This window comes from Nicotiana attenuata, unplaced genomic scaffold (assembly GCF_001879085.1).
Source record: "Nicotiana attenuata strain UT unplaced genomic scaffold, NIATTr2, whole genome shotgun sequence".
NCBI lineage: Eukaryota > Viridiplantae > Streptophyta > Magnoliopsida > Solanales > Solanaceae > Nicotiana > Nicotiana attenuata.
The window spans coordinates 451,932-473,418 of record NW_017670729.1 but is presented as its reverse complement, the minus strand read 5'-3'; the positions used below and the strand labels follow the sequence as shown (position 1 = coordinate 473,418).

Sequence of the window (21,487 nt, the reverse complement as noted above, 5' to 3'; positions counted from 1 at the left end):
TCGAAATTTTCCTCGATTTGGGATTTAAAATCGGTGACTTGGGACACCAAAAGCCAATCCTATCCCAAGTGGCGACTCTAAAAAATAAATAAATAACCTATTTCAAATAATGTCACTTTAAATGGAAAAACTCCCTTATACATTATCCTTCGGGGTAGGTGTGTAAAAAGGAGGTGTGACAATAACGTGTAGTATTCCGATTATGTCCTTTCATTACAAGTTATTATGTTTAATATTATAATGATATTTTAGTATTCCAACATTGTATCCATGTTCCAATTGATATTGGAATTTAGACTTAAGAGTAAAGAAAATTTGGGGATTGGTAGACTATTTACGGTTAGTCTCTTTTTCTCGTTTCATTCCCAAAACGGCATATCTAAGTTTAGTCAAATTCACGAACTTATTTTTACAATATTCTAAAACCGGCATAATATGGCTAACGCGTATTATTTATGTGTAGGTTTTAAGAGGTATGTCCTAAAATTAATAGGATTATATGGCTAGCGTGTAGTATTCCGGTTATGTTCTTTCATTACAAGTTATTGTGTTTAATATTATAAGGATATTTTAGTCTTCCAACATTATATTCATTGTTATAAAATAATAAAAAAATAAGAGCAATATTGCAGAGAAAGAGAGAGAGGGAATTCTTATTGATATGGGGTGAATTACAATGGAATAGAACCCTCTATTTATAGGGAGAGGTTGACTTAGCCACCAAGTAATAAACCCTAGGATCTCTCTAAATATGGACATTCACCATAAATAGAATTCTATTTATAACATTGATGATTTTATAATGATATAGATATATAGATAGATAGATATAGATATATGTATAGTTATGTATGATCTATGTATATAACTAGAAAAAATAAATAATAAATATCGCGAGCTATTTGTGTCCTAAACTAGTTATTTCTAAGGGAAAATTCAAAATGCTACGTAGTTTGCGATTAGGTTGAAAGTTATAGCAGGCGAAAGTTCAAAAGACGAAACGTTTATTTATTAATGCATTTTGGAAAAAGTAAAAGGTGGAGGGGGAATTGTAAAAAGTTCATTCCGTTGCCGGGACTTGAACCCGGGTCTCTCGGGTGAGAGCCGAGTATCCTAACCACCTAGACTACAACGGATTTGTTATATGCTTATGAGAATTTTTATTATAACATCAAAAGTGCATTACAAACAAAAATAATCAAATTTGCTCCTACACTATTCGAAATTGAATAACTTGCCCCTTTGTTAAACTTTTGATCGAATATTGCCTCCACCATTAAGAAAAGTTTCACTTTTGCCCTTGACACCTAATAGAGCACCAATCCTTGAGTAATTTTAATACTTTTTGTAGAAGAATTTGAACACATGGAAACCTCCATTTCATGTTAGAAGCGATTAACTAACAACAAGGATATTGATGTACCAAAAGTGTAACGGAGCATAATTAAGCAATTTTAACTTGTAGGAACAAATTTACACTTTTTCCGTGAGAATGCCTTATAGACATTCGCAGAGGCGGATGTACTTTTATAGGTACAGGTTAAAATTTACTAGAATTTAATAAAATTACAATAAATAGTAGAATTGAACTCATAACTTCAAGATTATAATGGGTTCAGGATGAAAACCTAAAAATTGAACCCATCAAATTTAAATCATGGATCAGCCTGCCTCAGGATATTTGTATAAGCCTTAAAGTAAAAGACTAGAAAGAAGATCATGAATTATCATGATTCATAATGAGAATGAGGTCCCAGCCGAGTTTAATACTCATGTGTGTATCATTTGCAATTATTCCACTATAATACTAGAACTACTTTAAATGGCAACAAATCATCATTTTAACGTATGAGCATAAGATATTCCAGCCAATTAACAATCAAATATACTTTCCAATCTTGGTGCAGCCCTTGGGACAGCCACGCCAATCTTTAATCTAAATACTAAATACTCTTTGCCTTTTCATGTCATTTTCTCTTCGTTTATTTTAAAATTGCGTAGAGAAATAGTCTCGGTATTAAAGGGATTTCCAGCTAATCATATTCCGAAATAATTAAAGGGATGATAACTAATTAATGTGCCTGGTGATTGGATCGGAGAATTTGCCATTTACTTCATCATTGTCTGATTGCTTAATTATTATAGCTTCAGACTTACCATTTCTTTAATGCCAATATTCTCTTTTTTCACATGATTTGTGCAGTCCAGACCGGCTAAACATTTCACCAACATTCCCCTTTTAATTGATTAGAGTATTGCTTGCTATATACACCTGTCAGGCAATCACAGAGTCACATGGACCCATGAGTGGTCAATTAAATCATTTTTGTCCAAATATGACACTATATGCAAGTGAAACTTTTCTTATGGATATATATTGCCTCTCTATGTTCTTCAATATTTTACTTCTAGTCCAAAAAGACTCTTCTTCCAAATCATAACTTAATGTTTTCTATTCATTTTCAACTACATTATTGGCTTTTTTGGCCCTAAATGGAGTAGTGATAATCAGGTAATTCTAAGGGTGTTAAACGGCCCGGGTCAACCCGTTCCGGACCGGTTGAAACCCGGACCGGTACATAGGGGGCCGGGTGGGCTGGGTTACTGGGGTTAGGGGGTTGGTCCGTTCACTTTCATTCATCCGGTTAACCGGACCGGTCAAACCCGGCAACCAAAATCCCTGTAGAACCGGTTAACCTGCCCGGACCAGACCGATTTAACGGCTAGATTTCAATTTATTTTTTTTAAGGTTGAAGAACGTTGGCAACGGTCAGCTGCCTTATGGCTGTTGCCCAACGTTATTATTCCACAAATAGCCCTTTTTGGGCATTTTTTTTTTTAAAATAACACTTTTTGTAATTACTAATTTAGCCATTTGAAAAAACTATAAATACACTCCCTCTTCTTCATTCTTCACTCATCTCTCATTTCTCAAACTCATATTCTCAATTCAAGTTAAATCATGTCCCGTACTTCTAGAGTGCGCTCATATGTTTGGGAACACTTTGAGGTGGTAGAAGAAAATGAAGAAGTTCATAAAGTCAAGTGCAAGAACTGTGGTCTAGTTTTAAATCTTCGTCTAAAGTGGGTGGGCACAGGCTGTTTAAGGAGGCATATGAAGAGTTGTCTTGAGTATCCTCTAGAAATTCGTATTTAAGTTGATTTGAGACAATTTGTGTTTTTTTAATATTATTAGACGTATTTATACTTAATGTTTTAGTTTGTTAGAATAATTTGAAGTATTATTATTTCAATGAAAATTTAGTTTTACTTTTTTTTCGTTAATTTACTTATTAAATGCAAACTTCAATTGGTAAGTTTGAAATAAAAAAAGCACTTGCAAATTATAAGTGTAATTTTTTTCCCATCTTCATTGTATTCTTTATATTAATATAAATTACAATAGTTATACAAAATACAAAAAAAAAATAAAAAATAACACTAACCCGGCCCGGCCCGGCCCTTGGACCTGTAACCCTTACTGTTCATATTTTACCCGGATGGACCCGGACCCGTTAAGCCTGGACCGACCCGACCCACCCGTTTAACATCCTTAGGTAATTCCGAATCACAAGAAGAAAGAAGGTGAAACAAGGGAATACCCAATATACAACAAACAACAACTAACATAATGTAATCCCACGAGTGGGATCTGAGAAGGGTAGGGTGCACGCAAACCTTACCCCTACCTTAAGAAGTAGAGAGGTTGTTTCCGATAGACCCTCTGCACAAGGAAAAATGCAAAAAGAAGCAGTAGCAACAGATCATAACATCAGCAAAATAACAAGACAAACCAACAAGCTATCAATGAAACTTTGAAGTTGGTTTCTCTATTTCTAACAAATTTATTATCAGCCCATGCCTTTAGCTTTTCTTAAATGTAGTTTGCATAAGGTAAGTTCATGAATGAAAGGAATCACAAGTCCCATGCCTTTAGCTTTTCTTAAATGTAGATACAGAGACTAAAAGTCTATGAACAAACACTCTTATGCTAATAACTGGAATCAATTGTTGGATAATGCAATGCACTCCATCCATAGCCACAAATACTACAAAATGAACAAATCAAGGGGAACATAGAACTTTACACTGATGAACTTACATGAGATACAATCCCTAAAAGGAGTCAGAAAACAAAGATGAAGGCACCCAAAGAACCAACCAAGTCCCTACAATACTGCCTTTAAACAAAGAATTGATGGTCACAACCTGAAAGGATTATTGTACAAAGGCATAAAGCCCACAGAACATGTTTCATAAGCTAAAGTAATTCACACCCTGAACATCTGATATCTTAACACTTGAATAGCTAGGAAGCAGCAGCAGGAGATGAGGAGCCTTTAGAATGGATTCCAAACCACATGCACTTATCTTTCACTGCCTCGGATTCAGTAGCATATTCTTTAAATCTATACTCTTCTTGCTTGCTGGTTGGTGGTACTTTTCCTTCACTGTAACATTGACTGCACAAACTGAAATGCGATTTTATCTCCTTAAAGCGAGACCCTATAATGGGGTAGCAGCAAGTTGCACAAACATGGCTACCATGACGATTCCTATCCCCATATTCAAGCTTCAGTAAAGTGGACATAATACCAAAACCCCAATCAGGATCATCAAACATCGCCGTGAATTCTGCTAAAGACACCAATGATGTGTCCATCTGCCCGTGGATTTCCAACATTTCGCTTGCTCCATGGGAAGGAATATAAATAGCTCTTAGCAGTTTGATGTACCTCTGAGCATCAGTTTTCCTTATCTGGTTGCTACCTTCATTCACAGGACGCCACAAAAGCGCCTCATATGCAATGTGTTTTCTTTTGTCCGGTGATCCTCCACAGACAGGAGCAAGAACGGCAAAAAACATGCCTAGATCCACCCTACCTGATTCTGACTCATCTAAAACAGAGAGAATTTTCTGGTTAATGGCTTTAACAGCTCCTATAAATGTCTCTGGCTTCAAGAATTTAAGCAATCTGTGCATAATCTCCTCTAGTGAAGCCTTGCGTATTGACTTTTCAGGTACACCACCAGAATAAGACAATGGTACATCAGTCTCACCTATTTCCTTCTTTATCTGATCAACATCACAACGATTAAGACGAGTAATCCTCTGAAAACTTCTAATATCAAGAGCAGTGGATAAATCTGGTCTCAATGTGGTCTTGTCGCCCACTGTCTTAAATTTCGAGGGTTCAACAATGATAAAGGCCTCCTCCCCATTACCACTTCCATTCCCCTTCAACCTCTTCTTCTGAAGCTGTTTCAAGTGTGCGATTGCGTCATGCAATTCCACTCTGTTAGTCATCTTCAGAGCTTCTTTCAAAGCTTTCTTAGCTTCCTCGGTTTCCCCAGCCCCCAATAAAGCCACAGCCTTATTGAGCTGCGCTCTCCAATGATTCGGCCAAACACTTAGTACCCTCGTGTACATCTCTGAAGCACGCTGGTATCTGCCCATATCCATGTAAAGTCCACCCAAATTATACAAGGCATCAACATGACCAGGTTTCAAATCAATAGCTCTCTGAAACTCCTTAATTGCATTATCATCATCACCCATCGCGTGCAATGCAGAAGCAAGATCACAATGCGCATCAGCGTAATCACTCTTCATATAAATAGCCTCTTCTAATGCCTTAACAGCTGCCTTATACTCACCCACACCAAAAAGCGCACTACCCAAAAGTTTCAAAGCTCTAAAATGAGTCGGACACAAAATAGCAGCCTCTCTATAATGTTCACAGGCACTAATAACCATACCTTCACCTTCAAGAGCAATACCCAAATTCACATGAATCTGAGGAAGCAAATAAGCCCACTGACTACCACCAGCTTCAGCAGCCTCCAATGCAAGCAAGAACTCCTCTTTTGCCTCACGATGCCTCGCGAGCACGTACAAACAATTTCCAGCCCGAAAATGTGGCCTAACATCAGCAGGCTGCAATTCACAAGCTCTCTTAAAGCTAACTAGTGCTTCCTTAAACAAATGCTGATCATACAAAACTCTACCAATTGCCATGTGACCATCAAAAGCTTCTTCCCTCGACCTTGCCCCATCTGCCCTCGACCTCAACACACCCAACTCCTTCACAAACACACTATAGTCATGTCCAGTCTCCTCCCAAACCACCCGTTTATCCGAAAGCTCAGTCGAGGGTCCTAATTCTCTCGACCAGCCTTCCGAATACACATCAGAATTATCATTCTTTAACTTCCCGTCTTTCGCCTGTTTTGATTTAAGCCTCTTGATCAATATCTCAATGTCATCCACGAGCTTCCACGTGTCATCAAACACAATGCCGTGATTTGGAGAGGCTGCCCATGCCGCAGTCCGCAGTTTCTTGTGAGGCTCCATCACTCTCTCATCATCCACAATTGACGATGATGATGCTTCTTCCGCTGCAGCCATGGAACTTCCAATATTGTCCTCCGGCTTAAACTCGAGCCCAAGCGCGTCGAAGTCACGATCCACGTCACCGGCGCCGTCATCATAGGTACGTAAAAGGCCGTCGTAGGTGAGGCCCTTGTCGCCGTCGATAAACTCGCTGTACGTACGGAAAACCTCATCGAGAATAGCGCTGATTTGCTCGTCGCTGAATTTAACCCTAGGGTTTACGGCGACCACTAGCGCTGCCATTTCCTCACGGTTAAGACCACCGTCACCGTTAACGTCGAATTGCGTGAATATTCTCTTCACCTTCTCTGATCTGCCTCCCCTTGTAGCCATTTTCCTAAAATTTAGGGTTGCAAACTGACAATTCAGCTCAAATTCCTAAGTTTCTCGAAATTGGCTGTGAAAACCCTCAACAAAAAAGAGAACTTTTAAACCGACAATTTAAGTAAAAATTCCAACTTATCTCGAAATTGGGTGTAAAACCCCTCAATCAAGAAGAGAAGTTGGTGAAATGAGGGTAGAGAATTTGCAAATTAGGGTTTAATAGTGAGAACAAAAAAAGGGGGATTTTTAGTGCTAGGGTTTCAGATTATGAAATGAGGGAAATTGGAATTAGGGAAATGAGAGGGAGAGAGATATATGGGTTTAAAGTTGAGATTTTGTTGCATTGGATCTGGGGAAAGAAAATGGGGAAAGATTGAATGGGTAGAGCAAAAGAGACAACTGTTTTTCTGTTTACATTTTGCCCCTTATTTCTTCTTTCTTCTTTTTCTTCTGGTTGTGATTATGGAGTGGTGGGGCTGAGTGACTGGGGACTTTCAAACATCATAGACTTTGTTTTATTTTCTTTTTCTATTTGTTTGGCTAAAATAAGGAATCAGAACCTGGATGTTCCAACTGTCAAAAAAAAAATAAAAAAAATAGAGGGGTGAGGGGGGGGTGAGGGGGGAGGGGGGAGGGGGTGCATTTAGTTAAAAAGAATTTAAAGTTGAAAGAATGCATTTTGAGATTTTACATTTCAATGGGTGCTTACATGTGACTTAATCATGATTAGTAATAAACACAACACATGGTATGCATTTTTTGTCTTGATGCATATATTAAGTCGTAAAGTATATTTTTTAGCCAAATGTTTTATGAATCATATTGTAATTTTAAGGCATTTCGTTGCGCTTTAATTACTTTCCTGATAAGGAAACGATTTGATGAACTAGTAAGATCCCGTTTGACCATAAAATTTATTTTGTGTCTAAATATCTGTTTGTTTATAGATTTTAACTATTTTTTGGTAGATTTTGAAAACAAAATCTTTGAAATCCCAAAAACAACTCTAGAGTAGTTTTTGAAGTTTTCTACTCATAGAACTTCAAATTCTTTTCAAGTAAAATACATGTCCAAACATAATTTTAATTTTCAGAAACTATTTTTCATCTCACCTTCAAATTTTTTTTTTTTTTTTCAAGTTTCAACGAAATGTACGTGCAAAAGCTAGCTAAGTCTCCCTTGGGTATAATAGAGCAAATGATGGTATAATTATAAATATAGTGCTAACTGTTATGAAAGTTATAAAAGAACAAGAACAATATTGTAGAGAAAGAGGGAGATGAATTCTTATTGAATTTGGGATGAATTACAATGGAATATAACCCTCTATTTATAGGGAGAGGGTGACTTAGCCACCAAGTAATAAACCCTAGAATATCTCTAAATATAGACATTCACCATAAATAAAATTCTATTTATAACACTCCCCTTGAATGTCTATTCAACAAAAAGTGTCTCGTGAAAACCTTAACTAAAATAAAATCCAGTGGGAAGAAATTATAGAGAACGAAAAAGAGTACACACATCTAACAATACGCCTTTTGGTTGCCTCATTAAAAACCTTGCAAGGAAAACCCAGTGGAACAAAACCTTGTAAGGGATAAAGAGTGCAACGCACATTAACTCCCCCCTGATGAGAGCATCAATTCATATCCTTGAACCTTCGCATCCCAATCTTGTGCACAATCTTCAAAAGATCGTTGGTAGATGTTTGATAAACAAACAAGCCATATTAACTTCAACGAATTTGTTTCACCTTGAAATCATTATCCCTAATAGATGTATTGTCTTCATATGATCTTGTTGGAATAGTCAGTTCAATATTTTCACATAGAGGTGAACACTCTTGCTATCATATTATCATGCCTATAGTTATAGCAAGATAGCACAAATTGCACTGAGAAACTGGTACTTAAGAATCAAGAATTGTATATGCTTCAAGCAATTTAAATCCTCCAGGGAGTATCATATAAGTTAAGTCATATAAGTCAAATAATAGACTTTAATTAGATGCATATCAAGTTTTCATGTCATGCTAGACAAATAAAATATCGGAAACTGATTGCACATATCATTGACTTTATACTTTCAAGTGTTTGAACTGCAGGTCCAAAACTACATGTTTTTCATATGAAACCAAATTCTACTTGAATTGTTTCTCCAGACTTAAGATCCTCATATATATTTAGTGCTATAATCAATATCGTCGACAAACATTTTATATCGGTTTCAACATTTTTAATAAAGACATAACATAGAGAACTCTTCATTCATATATTCAGGTACCTGAAGCTCTCCTGAAATTTTATGAAGTGTAATGTTATGTGATCTTCTAGATCACTTGCCTCCTTTATTATGATCATTTGCTCATATTCTTTTCAAGAAATTTTATTTGAAACCGATTTGTCTATACGCTTTAAGCGTACCATAGACTTTGTCCTTCTAGGACTTATTCTAATAGGAGCATTTGCAGTGAGAATATAGTCACTTTCTTTGGGTCAGCAAATGTGTAACGACCCGACCGATTGTTTGGATATCTAGCGCGTCGTTCAGCAGTTTGAGGTCATGAGCAGCTTCATTTCAGGTATTATGACTTGTACGCACAGCCAGAATTGAATTCGGGGAAGTTCAGAGTTATTTGGAAAGAGAATTCTCATTTCGGAAGCTTTAAGTTGAAAGAAATGACTAAGATTGGATTTTTGAGTAAACGGCCTCGGAATAGGGGTTCGAAGGTTCCCGCAGGTTTGTATGATGATTTCAGACTTGGGCGTATGCCCGGATCGGGTTTTGGAAGACCCGGGAACGTTTCGGCACCTATTGTGGAAGTTAGCATTTTGGAAGAATTTCATAAGTTTGGGTTGAAGTGCATTTTAGTGTTGTCAATGTCCGTTTGGTATTCTGAGTCTGGGAATAGCTCCGTATGGTGATTCCGGTATTGGGAGCGCGATCGAAAGTGAGTTCGGAGGTCTGTAGGTCGTTTTGGAGTCATTTGGCTAAAGATAGAAATTTGAAGGTTTTTGAGAAGTTTGACCGGAAGTAGACTTTTCGATATCGGGGTCGAATTCCGATTCCGAAAGTTGGAGTAGGTCCGTAATGTCAAATACGACTTGTGTGCAAAATTTAGGGTTAATCGAACGAGATTTGATAGGTTTTGGCATCGAATGTAGAAGTTTGAAATCCTAAAGTTCATTAAGCTTGGATTGGAGGTCGATTCATGATTTTAGCGTTGTTTGATATGATTTGAGGCCTCGAGCAAGTCCGTAATGTGTTTTGAGACTGGTTTGTGTGATTGGACAGGGTCTCGAGGGCCTCGGGTAGATTCCGGATGGTTAGCGGGTTAAATTTGGAAATTTGGTGAAGGATTGAAGCAGCTGGTATCTGGTGTAACCGCACCTGTGAGGTTTTGGCCGCAGGTGCGGAGCCGTAGAAGCGGCCATGAGGGTCGCAGATGCGACTTTGGCTGGGAGTGCTTGGACCGCAGATGCGATTGCCCCGCCGCAGAAGCGGGACCGCAACTGCGGTGAAGAAGGCGCATATGCGAAGTGGAGGGGGCTGGAGGAGGAACTCAGAAGTGGGCCATGTGCCGCACCTGCGGAACCGCAGAAGCAGTCAAGTGACCGCAGGTGTGAAAGTGCTGGAGGCAGTGAGTTCTTTAAAAATCGGGATTTGGACCATTATCCTCCATTTTTCTTCTTGGTTGGGCGATTTTGGAGCCTTGGAAGAGGGGGATTTCATCACCAAGCATGAGGTAAGTGGTTTATGCTAGTTTTGAGTTAAATACATTGATTTTGTATAGATTTTAGCATGAAAATTGGTAAAAACTTGGGGTTTGAGGGAAAACCTAGAAAATTAGTATTCTTGGATTTTAACCATGATTTTGGGTATGAAATTGAGAGTAAATTATATATTTGAATTCGTGAGGCTATGGGTAAACTTTATCTTCGAAAAATTTCGGAATCCGGGCACGTGGACCGAGGGCCTTTTTGTCAACTTTTCGATTAGGGTTAAGAATTGTTATAAATTGGATTATTATGAGTAATTGAACATATATTAATGGATTTGCATAATTATTGGCTAGTTTTGGAGCGTTGTGCATCAATTTGAGTCTTCGGAAGGGCGTGGAATGCCGGTTATGGACCTTCGAAGCGAGGTGAGTCTCCTTTCTAACCTTGTAAGAGGAAATTATCCCTATAGGTGAATTAATTGAATATGTCCTGTTAATGTGGGGGGGGGGGCTACATACGCACGAGGTGACGAGAGTCCGTGCGTATCTACTATTATGCTTAAGTCCGGGTAGTCTAGGACCCAATAGCATGCTTTACTTGCAATATTTGAGATATTATTGTCAATTTAAAATGCTTAAAACATATTGAACGTGTATAATGATTTTCTAAAAGACCGGACATCGTTTCTCGATTTTTTTAAAAGAGAAATTGTTTTTCCTTGAATAATTGCTCCCTGATGAACTCTTGATTGACTGTTGGTTGTGTTTATTTATATTTGACCGCGTAGCATGTATGATTCGCGAGCGGGGTAATGTAATGCATCTATGATTCGCGCCATTCGACCCTCTGGCAGTGCACAGTTTAAATATTATTGCATCGGGCCGTACGACAACGGCATGATTTGCGCATGCTTGTATTGCTTGCCTTGAAATTTATTGAAGTGAATTGATTCTTCCCGACTTGAGAATAAATGTATAAAATATGAAAAGGAATTTGGGAAATTTCCTATAAAAGAAAGAATTGTTTACTTGCTTCATTCTATTGAATTACAATCATGTTTATAAAAATCCTCGATTAATTATATTATTGACGTATCATTATTGGACCACTATTAAGTGTCGAAGTCGACCTCTCATCTCTACTTCTTCGAGATTAGGCGGGATACTTACTGAGTACACGTTCTTTTCGTACTCATGCTACACTTGCTGTGCATTTTTGTTGCACAGGCACTGGTATATCTAGTGGCCTACTGGGCGTAGCAGCATGGATGATACGGGGACTAGGCGAGCTGTATTTCTCGAGGCGACCCGCAGCTAGTATAGTCTCTTTCAGCGCATTGTATTTACTTTCTGTCCAATTTGTATTCCGGACAGTTATTGTACTTTATTTGATTCCTTAGTAATTGCCCATGCACTTGTGACACCGGGTTCTGGGATGATTATGGGGTATTCTGTAATAACTTCTAAACATTCTTTATTTATTTTGAAAAGATTATCTTTTACTAGCCAAATTGAAAGAAATCATAGTTTTCACAATTATTTAAATGAGAATTTAATTAAGTATTTATGGTTGGCTTGCCTGACAGCGGTGTCCGGCGCCATCACGACCCTTAGTTTTTTCTATGTCGTGACAATATATGTTTGGCATGCTTTGCAATACATTGCACATGAATTAACTTTTTATGAATTTCAAGTTCATATTATCTTATTTGAGGATCTAGATGTAAAAATGATAATTCATTCCACGTAACTTTTTTCTCAACTATTTATCCTTTCTCCCCCTCATGTTAGAAAAACCAACTTGCTTCCTCAACTTTGAAAATCTACCTTTGTGCTTTATGGTGTTAATCAAAATATATACCGCATATCAATAATAATAATATGGACTTATTTGGTTCCTGACCCTAAACCACTTGTGAGGGGAGAAAATAATATACTTTTATATATAACGTATATCAAACTGATAAACAAAACTTTAAACAATAGTTTAGCTAATAAGTGGAGGCACTCAATAAATTATTTTGCTAAACCAACTGTGATGTAAACCAACTTATCAAGATGAACTATCTTGAATAAAAAATCTGGAAATTATGCTCTAAATTAAATTATTGAGCAAGTTACCTCGCAGACATCATGTTGCAGATTAATAATAATCGCACATGTAACCATCTTATAAATGCATCTTATGTGGTATACATGGCAGGTGAATGGGCCCATATTCACCTTTAATATTTCTGGCATTCATGGGATTCAATCCCAATTTTAGTTGGTCTATTAATTAATAAGAACAAGCAACGTAAGAGAATTCGTAAAGAACTTTCTAGTTCTTTAATATTTACCCATATGAACTCTCTTTTATTTCTGCACATCATACTTAAATTGATATGGCTAAACTAGTATGTCTATTGGATAAATTATCAATATTGATAAAGTTCAGGTTTACACCATGACGTGTCCAATTATCAATAAACTCCAAGTTTATTATGATATTATCACGACCCGGATTTCCCACCATCGGGAGTCATGATGGCACCTATAATAGGAGCTAGGCTAGCCAATTAATTTAATACTTCTCTTAACAACGTCAACAATATAAAGAAAAAAACGAGACAATTAATATAAAAGCGGAAATCTCAAAACATAAACAACTGAAACCAAGTGCGGAAGTTCAAACACATCTCTACCCAGATCTGGTGTCACTAGCTCACGAACTTCTACAAAATGCTAAATACAAAGTCTGAATAAAAATACAGTACTGTCTGATCCGATACAAAGGAAATCAAACGAAAACAGAGGTGAAAGAGACTCCGGGCCATGGGGACGCCAGCAAGGCTACCTCGGTAATCTCTGGACTGAAGTCAACTCCCAATGCTCCTACTGTTGTCCAAAAGCTCTTGCTCCGGTACTGGGATCTGTGCAAAAAGATGCACAGAGTGTAGCATCAGCACAACCGACCCCATGTGCTGGTAAGTGCTTGGCCTAACCCCGGCGAAGTAGTGACGAGGCTAGACCGGACTACCAATCAACCTGTGCAGATATATATATATATACAAGTACTACAAAATAACAGCAGAAAGTAATAATGAAGACTGGGAGGGGACCATGCTTTTGGGGATAACAGATAAAATAGAACGGTAGGAATAAATAAGGACATCTACAACTGATCTCTTCTAACACAGAGTACGTGGTCGGCGTGCCACACGATCCCATTTCATGGTACATAAGTGGTCGGCGTGCCACACGATCCCATTTCATAATATATAAGTGGTCGGCGTGCCACACGATCCCATTTAATAATATATAAGTGGACGGCGTGCCACACGATCCCATTTCATAATATATAAGTGGACGGCGTGCCACACGATCCTATTTCATAATATATAAGTGGACGGCGTGCCACACAACCCCATTTCATAATATATAAAGGTTTCCCGGCAAGGGAGCAACAAGTATCAATTCAACTATCCCGGCAAGGGAGAATAACAACAACTTACACGTCCCGGCAAGGGAATAATTACATCTCTTTCTCTTTCGTTCATTTCTTACTTTCTAATCATGTCATAATTCGAGCCAACGCTCCACGGAATTTACAAATTATATTTTCTCTTCATACTGTTCACATTATGTTGAAACCATCACTTAAGCAAGGATGAGTCACAATAGAATCCCAAATAAGCACGAATAAGGACTCACGGTCATGCTAGACACCGGTGTATAGATACTCATCACCATGCCTATACACCGTACTCAACATTTAGCAATTAGCAAATAACACTCTAATCCTATTCCCTCAAGCCAAAGTTAGATCAAACACTTACCTCAAATGCTCCAAACTCAACTCAAGCCTCTAGTATAGCTTTACCCCTCGAATTCACCACCAAACCGCTCGAATCTAGTCACAAATTACTTAAATGTATTAACAAATGCTACTTGAATCAATTTGAATGCATGAAAATGAATTTTCCAAAGTTTTGCTCAAAAATTCCCAAAATGTCCCCGGGCCCACGTGGTCAAAACCCGAGGTTCGAACCAAAACCCGATTACCCATTCCTCCATGAACTCAGATATATAAGTTATTTTGAAATCGGACCTCAAATTGAGGTCCAAAACTCCCAATTTTAGGAACCCTAGTTCTACCCTAAATTCCCAAATTTCCCCATTAAAATCTTTGTTTTGAAGTTGAAATTACATCAAAATTTATTATCTTTCTCACAAACTCGCATTTAAACTTTTCGGCTACGCGTCCGGACTGCGCACACAAATCGAGGCAACCCCCAAGTGAGGTTTTCACGGCCTCAGAAGTACTGAGTGAGTAGAAATACAGGTGATGACCCTTTGGGTCGTCACATTCTCCACCTCTAAAACAACCGTTCGTCCTCGAACGGACAAAAGAAAGAAGTACCTGAGTCGGGAAAAAGATGGGGATAACGGCTCCGCTTATCAGACTCGGACTCCCATGTTGATGCCTCAGGAGGCTGACCTCTCCACTAAACACGAACAGAAGGAAAACTCTTCGACCTCAACTGTCGAACCTGCCGGTCTAGAATAGCTACCGGCTCCTCCTCATAAGACAGATCCTTGTCCAATTGGACAGTATTGAAGTCTAACACATGGGTAGGATCGCCATGATACCTCCGAAGCATAGACACATGGAAAACTGGATGCACGGCTGATAAGCTAGGTGGCAATGCAAGTCTATAAGCCACCTCTCCCACTCGGTCTAGAATCTCAAACGGACCAATGTACATAGGCCTAAGCTTGCCCTTCTTTCCGAACCTCATCCCCTTCATAGGCGACACTCGGAGCAATACCCGCTCACCAACCATGAAAGCTACATCTCGGACCTTACGGTCTGCATAAGTCTTCTGCCTAGACGGAGCTGAACGAAGCTTCTCCTGAATGATCTTGACCTTATCTAAGGCCTCCTGAACTAAGTCTGTACCCAACAGCCGAGCCTCTCCTGGCTCGAACCATCCAACTGGAGACCGACATCGCCTACCATACAATGCCTCATATGGAGCCATCTGGATGTTAGACTGGTAGCTGTTGTTGTAGGCAAACTCTGCTAAAGGCAAAAACTGGTCCCACGAGCCTCCAAAATCAATGGCACAGGCTCGGAGCATATCCTCCAAAATCTGAATAGTCTGCTCGGACTGACCGTCCGTCTGTGGATGGAACGCTGTACTCAACTCAACCTGGGTGCCCAACTCTCGCTGAACCGCTCTCCAGAAATGCGAGGTAAACTGCGTACCCCGATCCGAAATGATAGATACCGGCACACCATGAAGGCGAACAATCTCCCGAATGTAAATCTCGGCTAACCTCTCGGATGAATAGGAGACTGCTACGGGAATGAAATGTGCTGACTTGGTTAGCCTATCAACAATAACCCATATCGCATCGAACTTCTTCCGAGTAAACGGAAGTCCGGTAACGAAGTCCATGGTAATCCTCTCGCACTTCCACTCGGGAAGCTCAATCCTCTGAAACAAACCACCAGGCCTCTGATGCTCATACTTAACCTGCTGACAGTTCAAACATCGAGCCACATACGCAACAATATCTTTCTTCATCCTACGCCACCAATAATGCTGGCGCAAGTCCTGATACATCTTCGCGATGCCCGGGTGAATAGAATACCGAGAACGGTGGGCCTCCGCTAAGATCAACTCTCGAATCCCATCGACATTGGGCACACAAACTCGCCCCTGCAATCTCAAAACACCATCACCATCTAAGGTCACCTTTGTGGCACCTCCACGCTGCACCGTGTCTCTCAGGACACACAAATGGGGATCATCAAACTGCCGATCACGGATACGCTCCAATAATGAAGAACGGGCGACCGTGCAAGCTAACACTCTGCTAGGCTCAGAAATGTCCAACCTCACAAATCGATTGGCCAAGGCCTGAATATCCAAAGCAAGCGGCCTCTGGCTGACCGGAATATAAGCAAGACTACCCATGCTGGTGGACTTCCTACTCAATGCGCCGGCCACCACATTGGCCTTACCCGGGTGATACAAGATAGTAACATCATAATCTTTCAACAACTCGAACCATCTCCTCTGCCTCACATTCAACTCCTTCTGCTTGAACAGATACTGAAGACTCTTGTGATCGGTGTACACCTCACACGTCACACCATATAGGTAATGCCTCCAAATCTTCAAAGCATGAACAATGGCTGCCAACTCTAGATCATGAACCGGATAATTCTTCTCATGGATCTTCAAATGCCTCGAAGCATAAGCTATAACCTTGCCATCCTGCATCAATACTACGCCAAGTCCAATACGGGAAGACTCACAATAGACTGTATAAGGCCCTGAACCTGTGGGCAACACCAACACCAGCGCCGTAGTCAGAGCTGTCTTGAGCTTCTGGAAGCTCGCCTCACACTCATCCGACCATCTGAACTGGGCACCCTTCTGGGTCAACCTGGTCATCGAGCTGCGATAGATGAAAACCTCTCCACAAACCGACGGTAATAACCTGCTAACCCCAAGAAACTCTGAATCTCGGTAGCTGATGCTGATCGAGGCCATTTCTTGACTGCCTCTATCTTCTTCGGGTCCACCTGAATACCCTCCGCTGATATAACGTGACCCAGAAATGCAACCGAACTCAACCAAAACTCGCACTTCGAGAACTTAGCATATAACTGGCTATCCTTCAGAGTCTGAAGAACCACTCTGAGGTGCTGCTCGTGCTCCTCCTAGCCGCAGGAGTACACCATAATATCATCAATAAAGACTATCACGAACAAGTCCAAGTAAGGCCTGAACACTCGGTTCATCAACTCCATAAATGCCGTTGGGGCATTGGTCAACCCAAATGACATGACCAAACACTCATAATGCCCATACCGAGTGCGGAATGCTGTCTTAGGGACATCGGATGCCCTAATCCTCAACTGGTGGCAGCCAAATCTCAAGTCTATCTTGGAAAACACCCTCGCACCCTGAAGCTGGTCGAACAAATCGTCAATCCTCGATAGTGGATACTTGTTCTTTATCATCACTTTGTTCAACTGCCGGTAATCAATGCACATTCTCATTGAACCGTCCTTTTTCTTCACAAATAACACAGGCGCACCCCAAGGAGAAACACTGGGTCTAATGAAACCCTTCTCCAGCAAATCCTGCAACTGATCCTTTAACTCTTTCAACTCTGGCGGGGCCATGCGGTACGGCGGAATGGAAATGGGCTGAGTGCCCGGAGCCAGATCAATACAAAAATCAATATCCCTGTCAGGCGGCATACCCGGCAGGTCTGAAGGGAAAACCTCGGGGAACTCCAGAGCGATAGGTACAAAATCAATAGAAGGGACCTCTGCGCTGGAATCGCGAACATACGCTAGATACGCTAAACACCCCTTCTTGACCATGCATCGAGCCTTCACGTATGAAATAACCCTGCGGGTGGTATGCCCGGGGGTCCCTCTCCACTCCAAACGGGGCAAATCTGGCAGAGCCAAGGTCACGGTCTTGGCGTGACAATCTAAGATAGCATGATACGGGGACAACCAATCCATTCCTAATATAACGTCGAAATCCACCATGTCTAAGAGCAACAAATCAACACGGGTCTCAAGACCCTCAAACAATACCACATAGGAAGGATGAACTCGGTCGACCACTATAGAATCACCCACCGGTGTAGATACATAAACAGGAATACCCAAAGCATCACTAGGCATAACCAGGTAGGGTGCAAAATAGGACGACACATACGAATACGTAGACCCAGGGTCAAATAGCACTGAAGCATCTCTATCACAGACCAGAATAGTACCTGTAATAACTGCATCTGAAGACTCAGCCTCTGGCCTGGCTGGAAGAGCATAACACCGGGGCTAGGCCCCACCTTCCTGAATTATATCTCTGGGACGATCGGCTGCTGGCTGGCCTCTACCTCTGGCGGTCCGAGCTCCACCTCTATGGTCCCTACCTCCACCTCTATGGCCTCTACCCCCGCTAGCTGGCTGGGCGGCCTGTGGATCACCTGATGCCTGAATCATAGGGCGAGGACCCTGCTGCTGAGAGCTGTCCGAAGCTCGAGGGCAAAACCTAGCAATGTGCCTCGTGTCGCCACACGTGTAACAAGCCCTCGGCTGCTGAGAATAATGGAGTGGTGGAGCGCTGATAGGCGCTGATGGTGAACTGAAAAGCTGCTGGTCAGAAGACTGCGGTTGAGAACCACGACCACCGAAGTACCATGTGAGACCTGTAGGGCTGACTGAAAGGGCCTCGGGGGATGACCTCTATCATAAGAATCTCTACCTCCAGACGAGGTACCACTGAACCTACCTGCATGACGGGGCCTCTTATCTGGCCCATGACCACCTCCCCATGCAAGAGCCATCTCAACTCTACGGGCCGCATTGGCCGCCTCCTGAAACGAAATCTCACTACCGGCTCCCATAGCCATCTGGAGATGGATCGGCTGAATCAACCCATCAATAAACCTCCGCACCCTCTCTCTCTCGATGGGGAGTATAACAATATCATGGCGTGCTAGATCAATGAACCGAGTCTCATACTGAGTGACTGTCATAGAGCCCTGATGGAGGTGCTCGAACTGCCTGCGAAGAGCCTCTCGCTGAGTAACTGGGATAAACTTCTCCAAAAATAACTCTGCAAACTGATCCCAAGTCAATGATGGCGACCCTGCTGGTCCGGATAAACAATAGTCCCTCCACCAAGTCTTGGCGGATCCTGCTAGTCGAAAAGTGGCAAAGTCGACCCTATTGGTCTCCACAATACCCATAGTCAGAAGGATCTCATGGCAGCTAAATAAGAAATCCTGTGGATCCTCCGAAGGAGTACCGCTGAAAGTGGTGGTGAAGAGCTTGGAGAACCTATCAAGCCTCCACAAAGCATCTGAGGACATAGCCGCTCCATCGCCGGCCTGAGTCACAATACTTGGCTGAACTGCCACGGCTGACTGAACTACTGGAACCTGAGCCTGGGGAGCTACCTGCTCCAGAGTACGTGTAGTAGGAGTCTGAACTCCTCCCCCAGCCTGAGAAGTGGCTGGTGCTGCTGGAAGCAAACTCGCTCTAGTGACGCTCTCCATAAAGCCTGCCAGTCTGACCAAAGCGTCCTGAAGATCTGGGGTGACTGTGAACCCCGCTGGGACCTGATTTGGGCCCACCGGAGCTGCTGGGGCTGGAACCTCCTCATCATAATCAATATGAGGCTCCACATCTGGGATTGCTGCCCGGGGCTGAGCTCTGCCCCTTCCTAGGCCTGTGGCACGGCCTCGGCCTCGCCCTCTGCCCCTTGTAGGAGCTGCTGCTGGGGGCTCGGGCTGCTGCGCGGTAGAAGAAGAAGCACGTGTTCTCGCCATCTACGAAAGAACAGAGTAGAAAGACAATCAGTGTTTGAGAAACAGAATCGCACGACAAGAAGGAACAAAGTAGAATTTTTCCTAACTCTGTAGCCTCTGGGGGATAACTACAGACGTCTCCGTACAGATCCCTCAGACTCTATCGAGTTTGTCCGTGAGTCGTGAGACCTATGTAGCCTAGTGCTCTGATACCAACTTTGTCACGACCCGGATTTCCCACCATCGGGAGTCGTGATGGCGCCTACTAATAGGAGCTAGACAAGCCAATTAATTTAATACTTCTCTTAACAACGTCAACAACATAAAGAAAAAACGAGACAATTAATATAAAAGCAGAAATCTCAAAACATAAACAACTGAAACCAAGTGCGGAAGTTCAAACACATCTCTACCCAGATCTGGTGTCACTAGCTCACGAACTTCTACAAAATGCTAAATACAAAGTCTGAATAAAAATACAGTACTGTCTGATCCGATACAAAGGAAATCAAACGAAAACAGAGGTGAAGGAGACTCCGGGCCATGCGGACGCCAGCAAGGCTACCTCGGGAATCTCTAGACTGAAGTCAGCTCCCAATGCTCTTACTGCTGTCCAAAAGCTCCTGCTCCGATACTGGGATCTGTGCAAAAAGATACACAGAGTGTAGCATCAGCACAACCGACCCCATGTGCTGGTAAGTGCCTGGCCTAACCCCGGCGAAGTAGTGACGAGGCTAGACATGACTACCAATCAACCTGTGCAGATATATATATATATATATATATATATATATATATATATATATATATATATAAGTACTACAAAATAACAGCGGAAAGTAATAATNNNTATATATATATATATATATATATATATATATATATATATATATATATATATATATATATATATATATAATGAAGACTGGGAGGGGAACATGCTTTTGGGGATAACAGATAAAATAGAACGGTAGGAATAAATAAGGACATCTACAACTGATCTCTTTTAACACAGAGTACGTGGTCGGCGTGCCACACGATCCCATTTCATGATACATAAGTGGTCGGCGTGCCACACGATCCCATTTCATAATATATAAGTGGTCGACGTGCCACACGATTCCATTTCATAATATATAAGTGGACGGCGTGCCACACGATCCCATTTTATAATATATAAGTGGACGGCGTGCCACACGATCCCATTTCATAATATATAAGTGGACGGCGTGCCACACGATCCCATTTCATAATATATAAAGGTTTCCCGGCAAGGGAGCAACAAGTATCAATTCAGCTATCCCGGCAAGGGAGAATAACAAAAACTTACACGTCTCGGCAAGGGAATAATTACATCTCTTTCTCTTTCGTTCATTTCTTACTTCCTAATCATGTCATAATACGAGCCAACGGCCCACGGAATTTACAATTTATATTTCCTCTTCATACTGTTCACATTATGTTGAAACCATCACTTAAGCAAGGATGAGTCACAATAGAATCCCAAATAAGCACGAATAAGGACTCACGGTCATGCTAGACACCGGTGTATAGATACTCGTCACCATGCCTATACACCGTACTCAACATTTAGAAATTAGCAAATAACACTCTAATCCTATTCCCTCAAGCCAAAGTTAGATCAAACACTTACCTCAAATGCTCCAAACTCAACTCAAGCCTCTAATATAGCTTTACCCCTCGAATTCACC

At 41.2% G+C, this 21,487-nt stretch overlaps 1 protein-coding gene and 1 non-coding gene across 2 annotated transcripts; both read right to left on the bottom strand.

The window, feature by feature from the left end:
• Positions 1-1,063: 1,063 nt before the first annotated feature.
• Positions 1,064-1,136, bottom strand: TRNAE-CUC. The gene has a single exon. It is a non-coding gene; the product is annotated as a tRNA-Glu (tRNA).
• A 2,833-nt stretch (positions 1,137-3,969) lies between these two features.
• Positions 3,970-7,242, bottom strand: LOC109242740 (uncharacterized TPR repeat-containing protein At1g05150-like). The gene has a single exon (XM_019409590.1). The coding sequence runs from the start codon at positions 6,725-6,727 to the stop codon at positions 4,310-4,312; it is 2,418 nt and encodes an 805-aa protein (XP_019265135.1). The 5' UTR covers positions 6,728-7,242; the 3' UTR covers positions 3,970-4,309.
• Between the last annotated feature and the right edge of the window lie 14,245 nt (positions 7,243-21,487).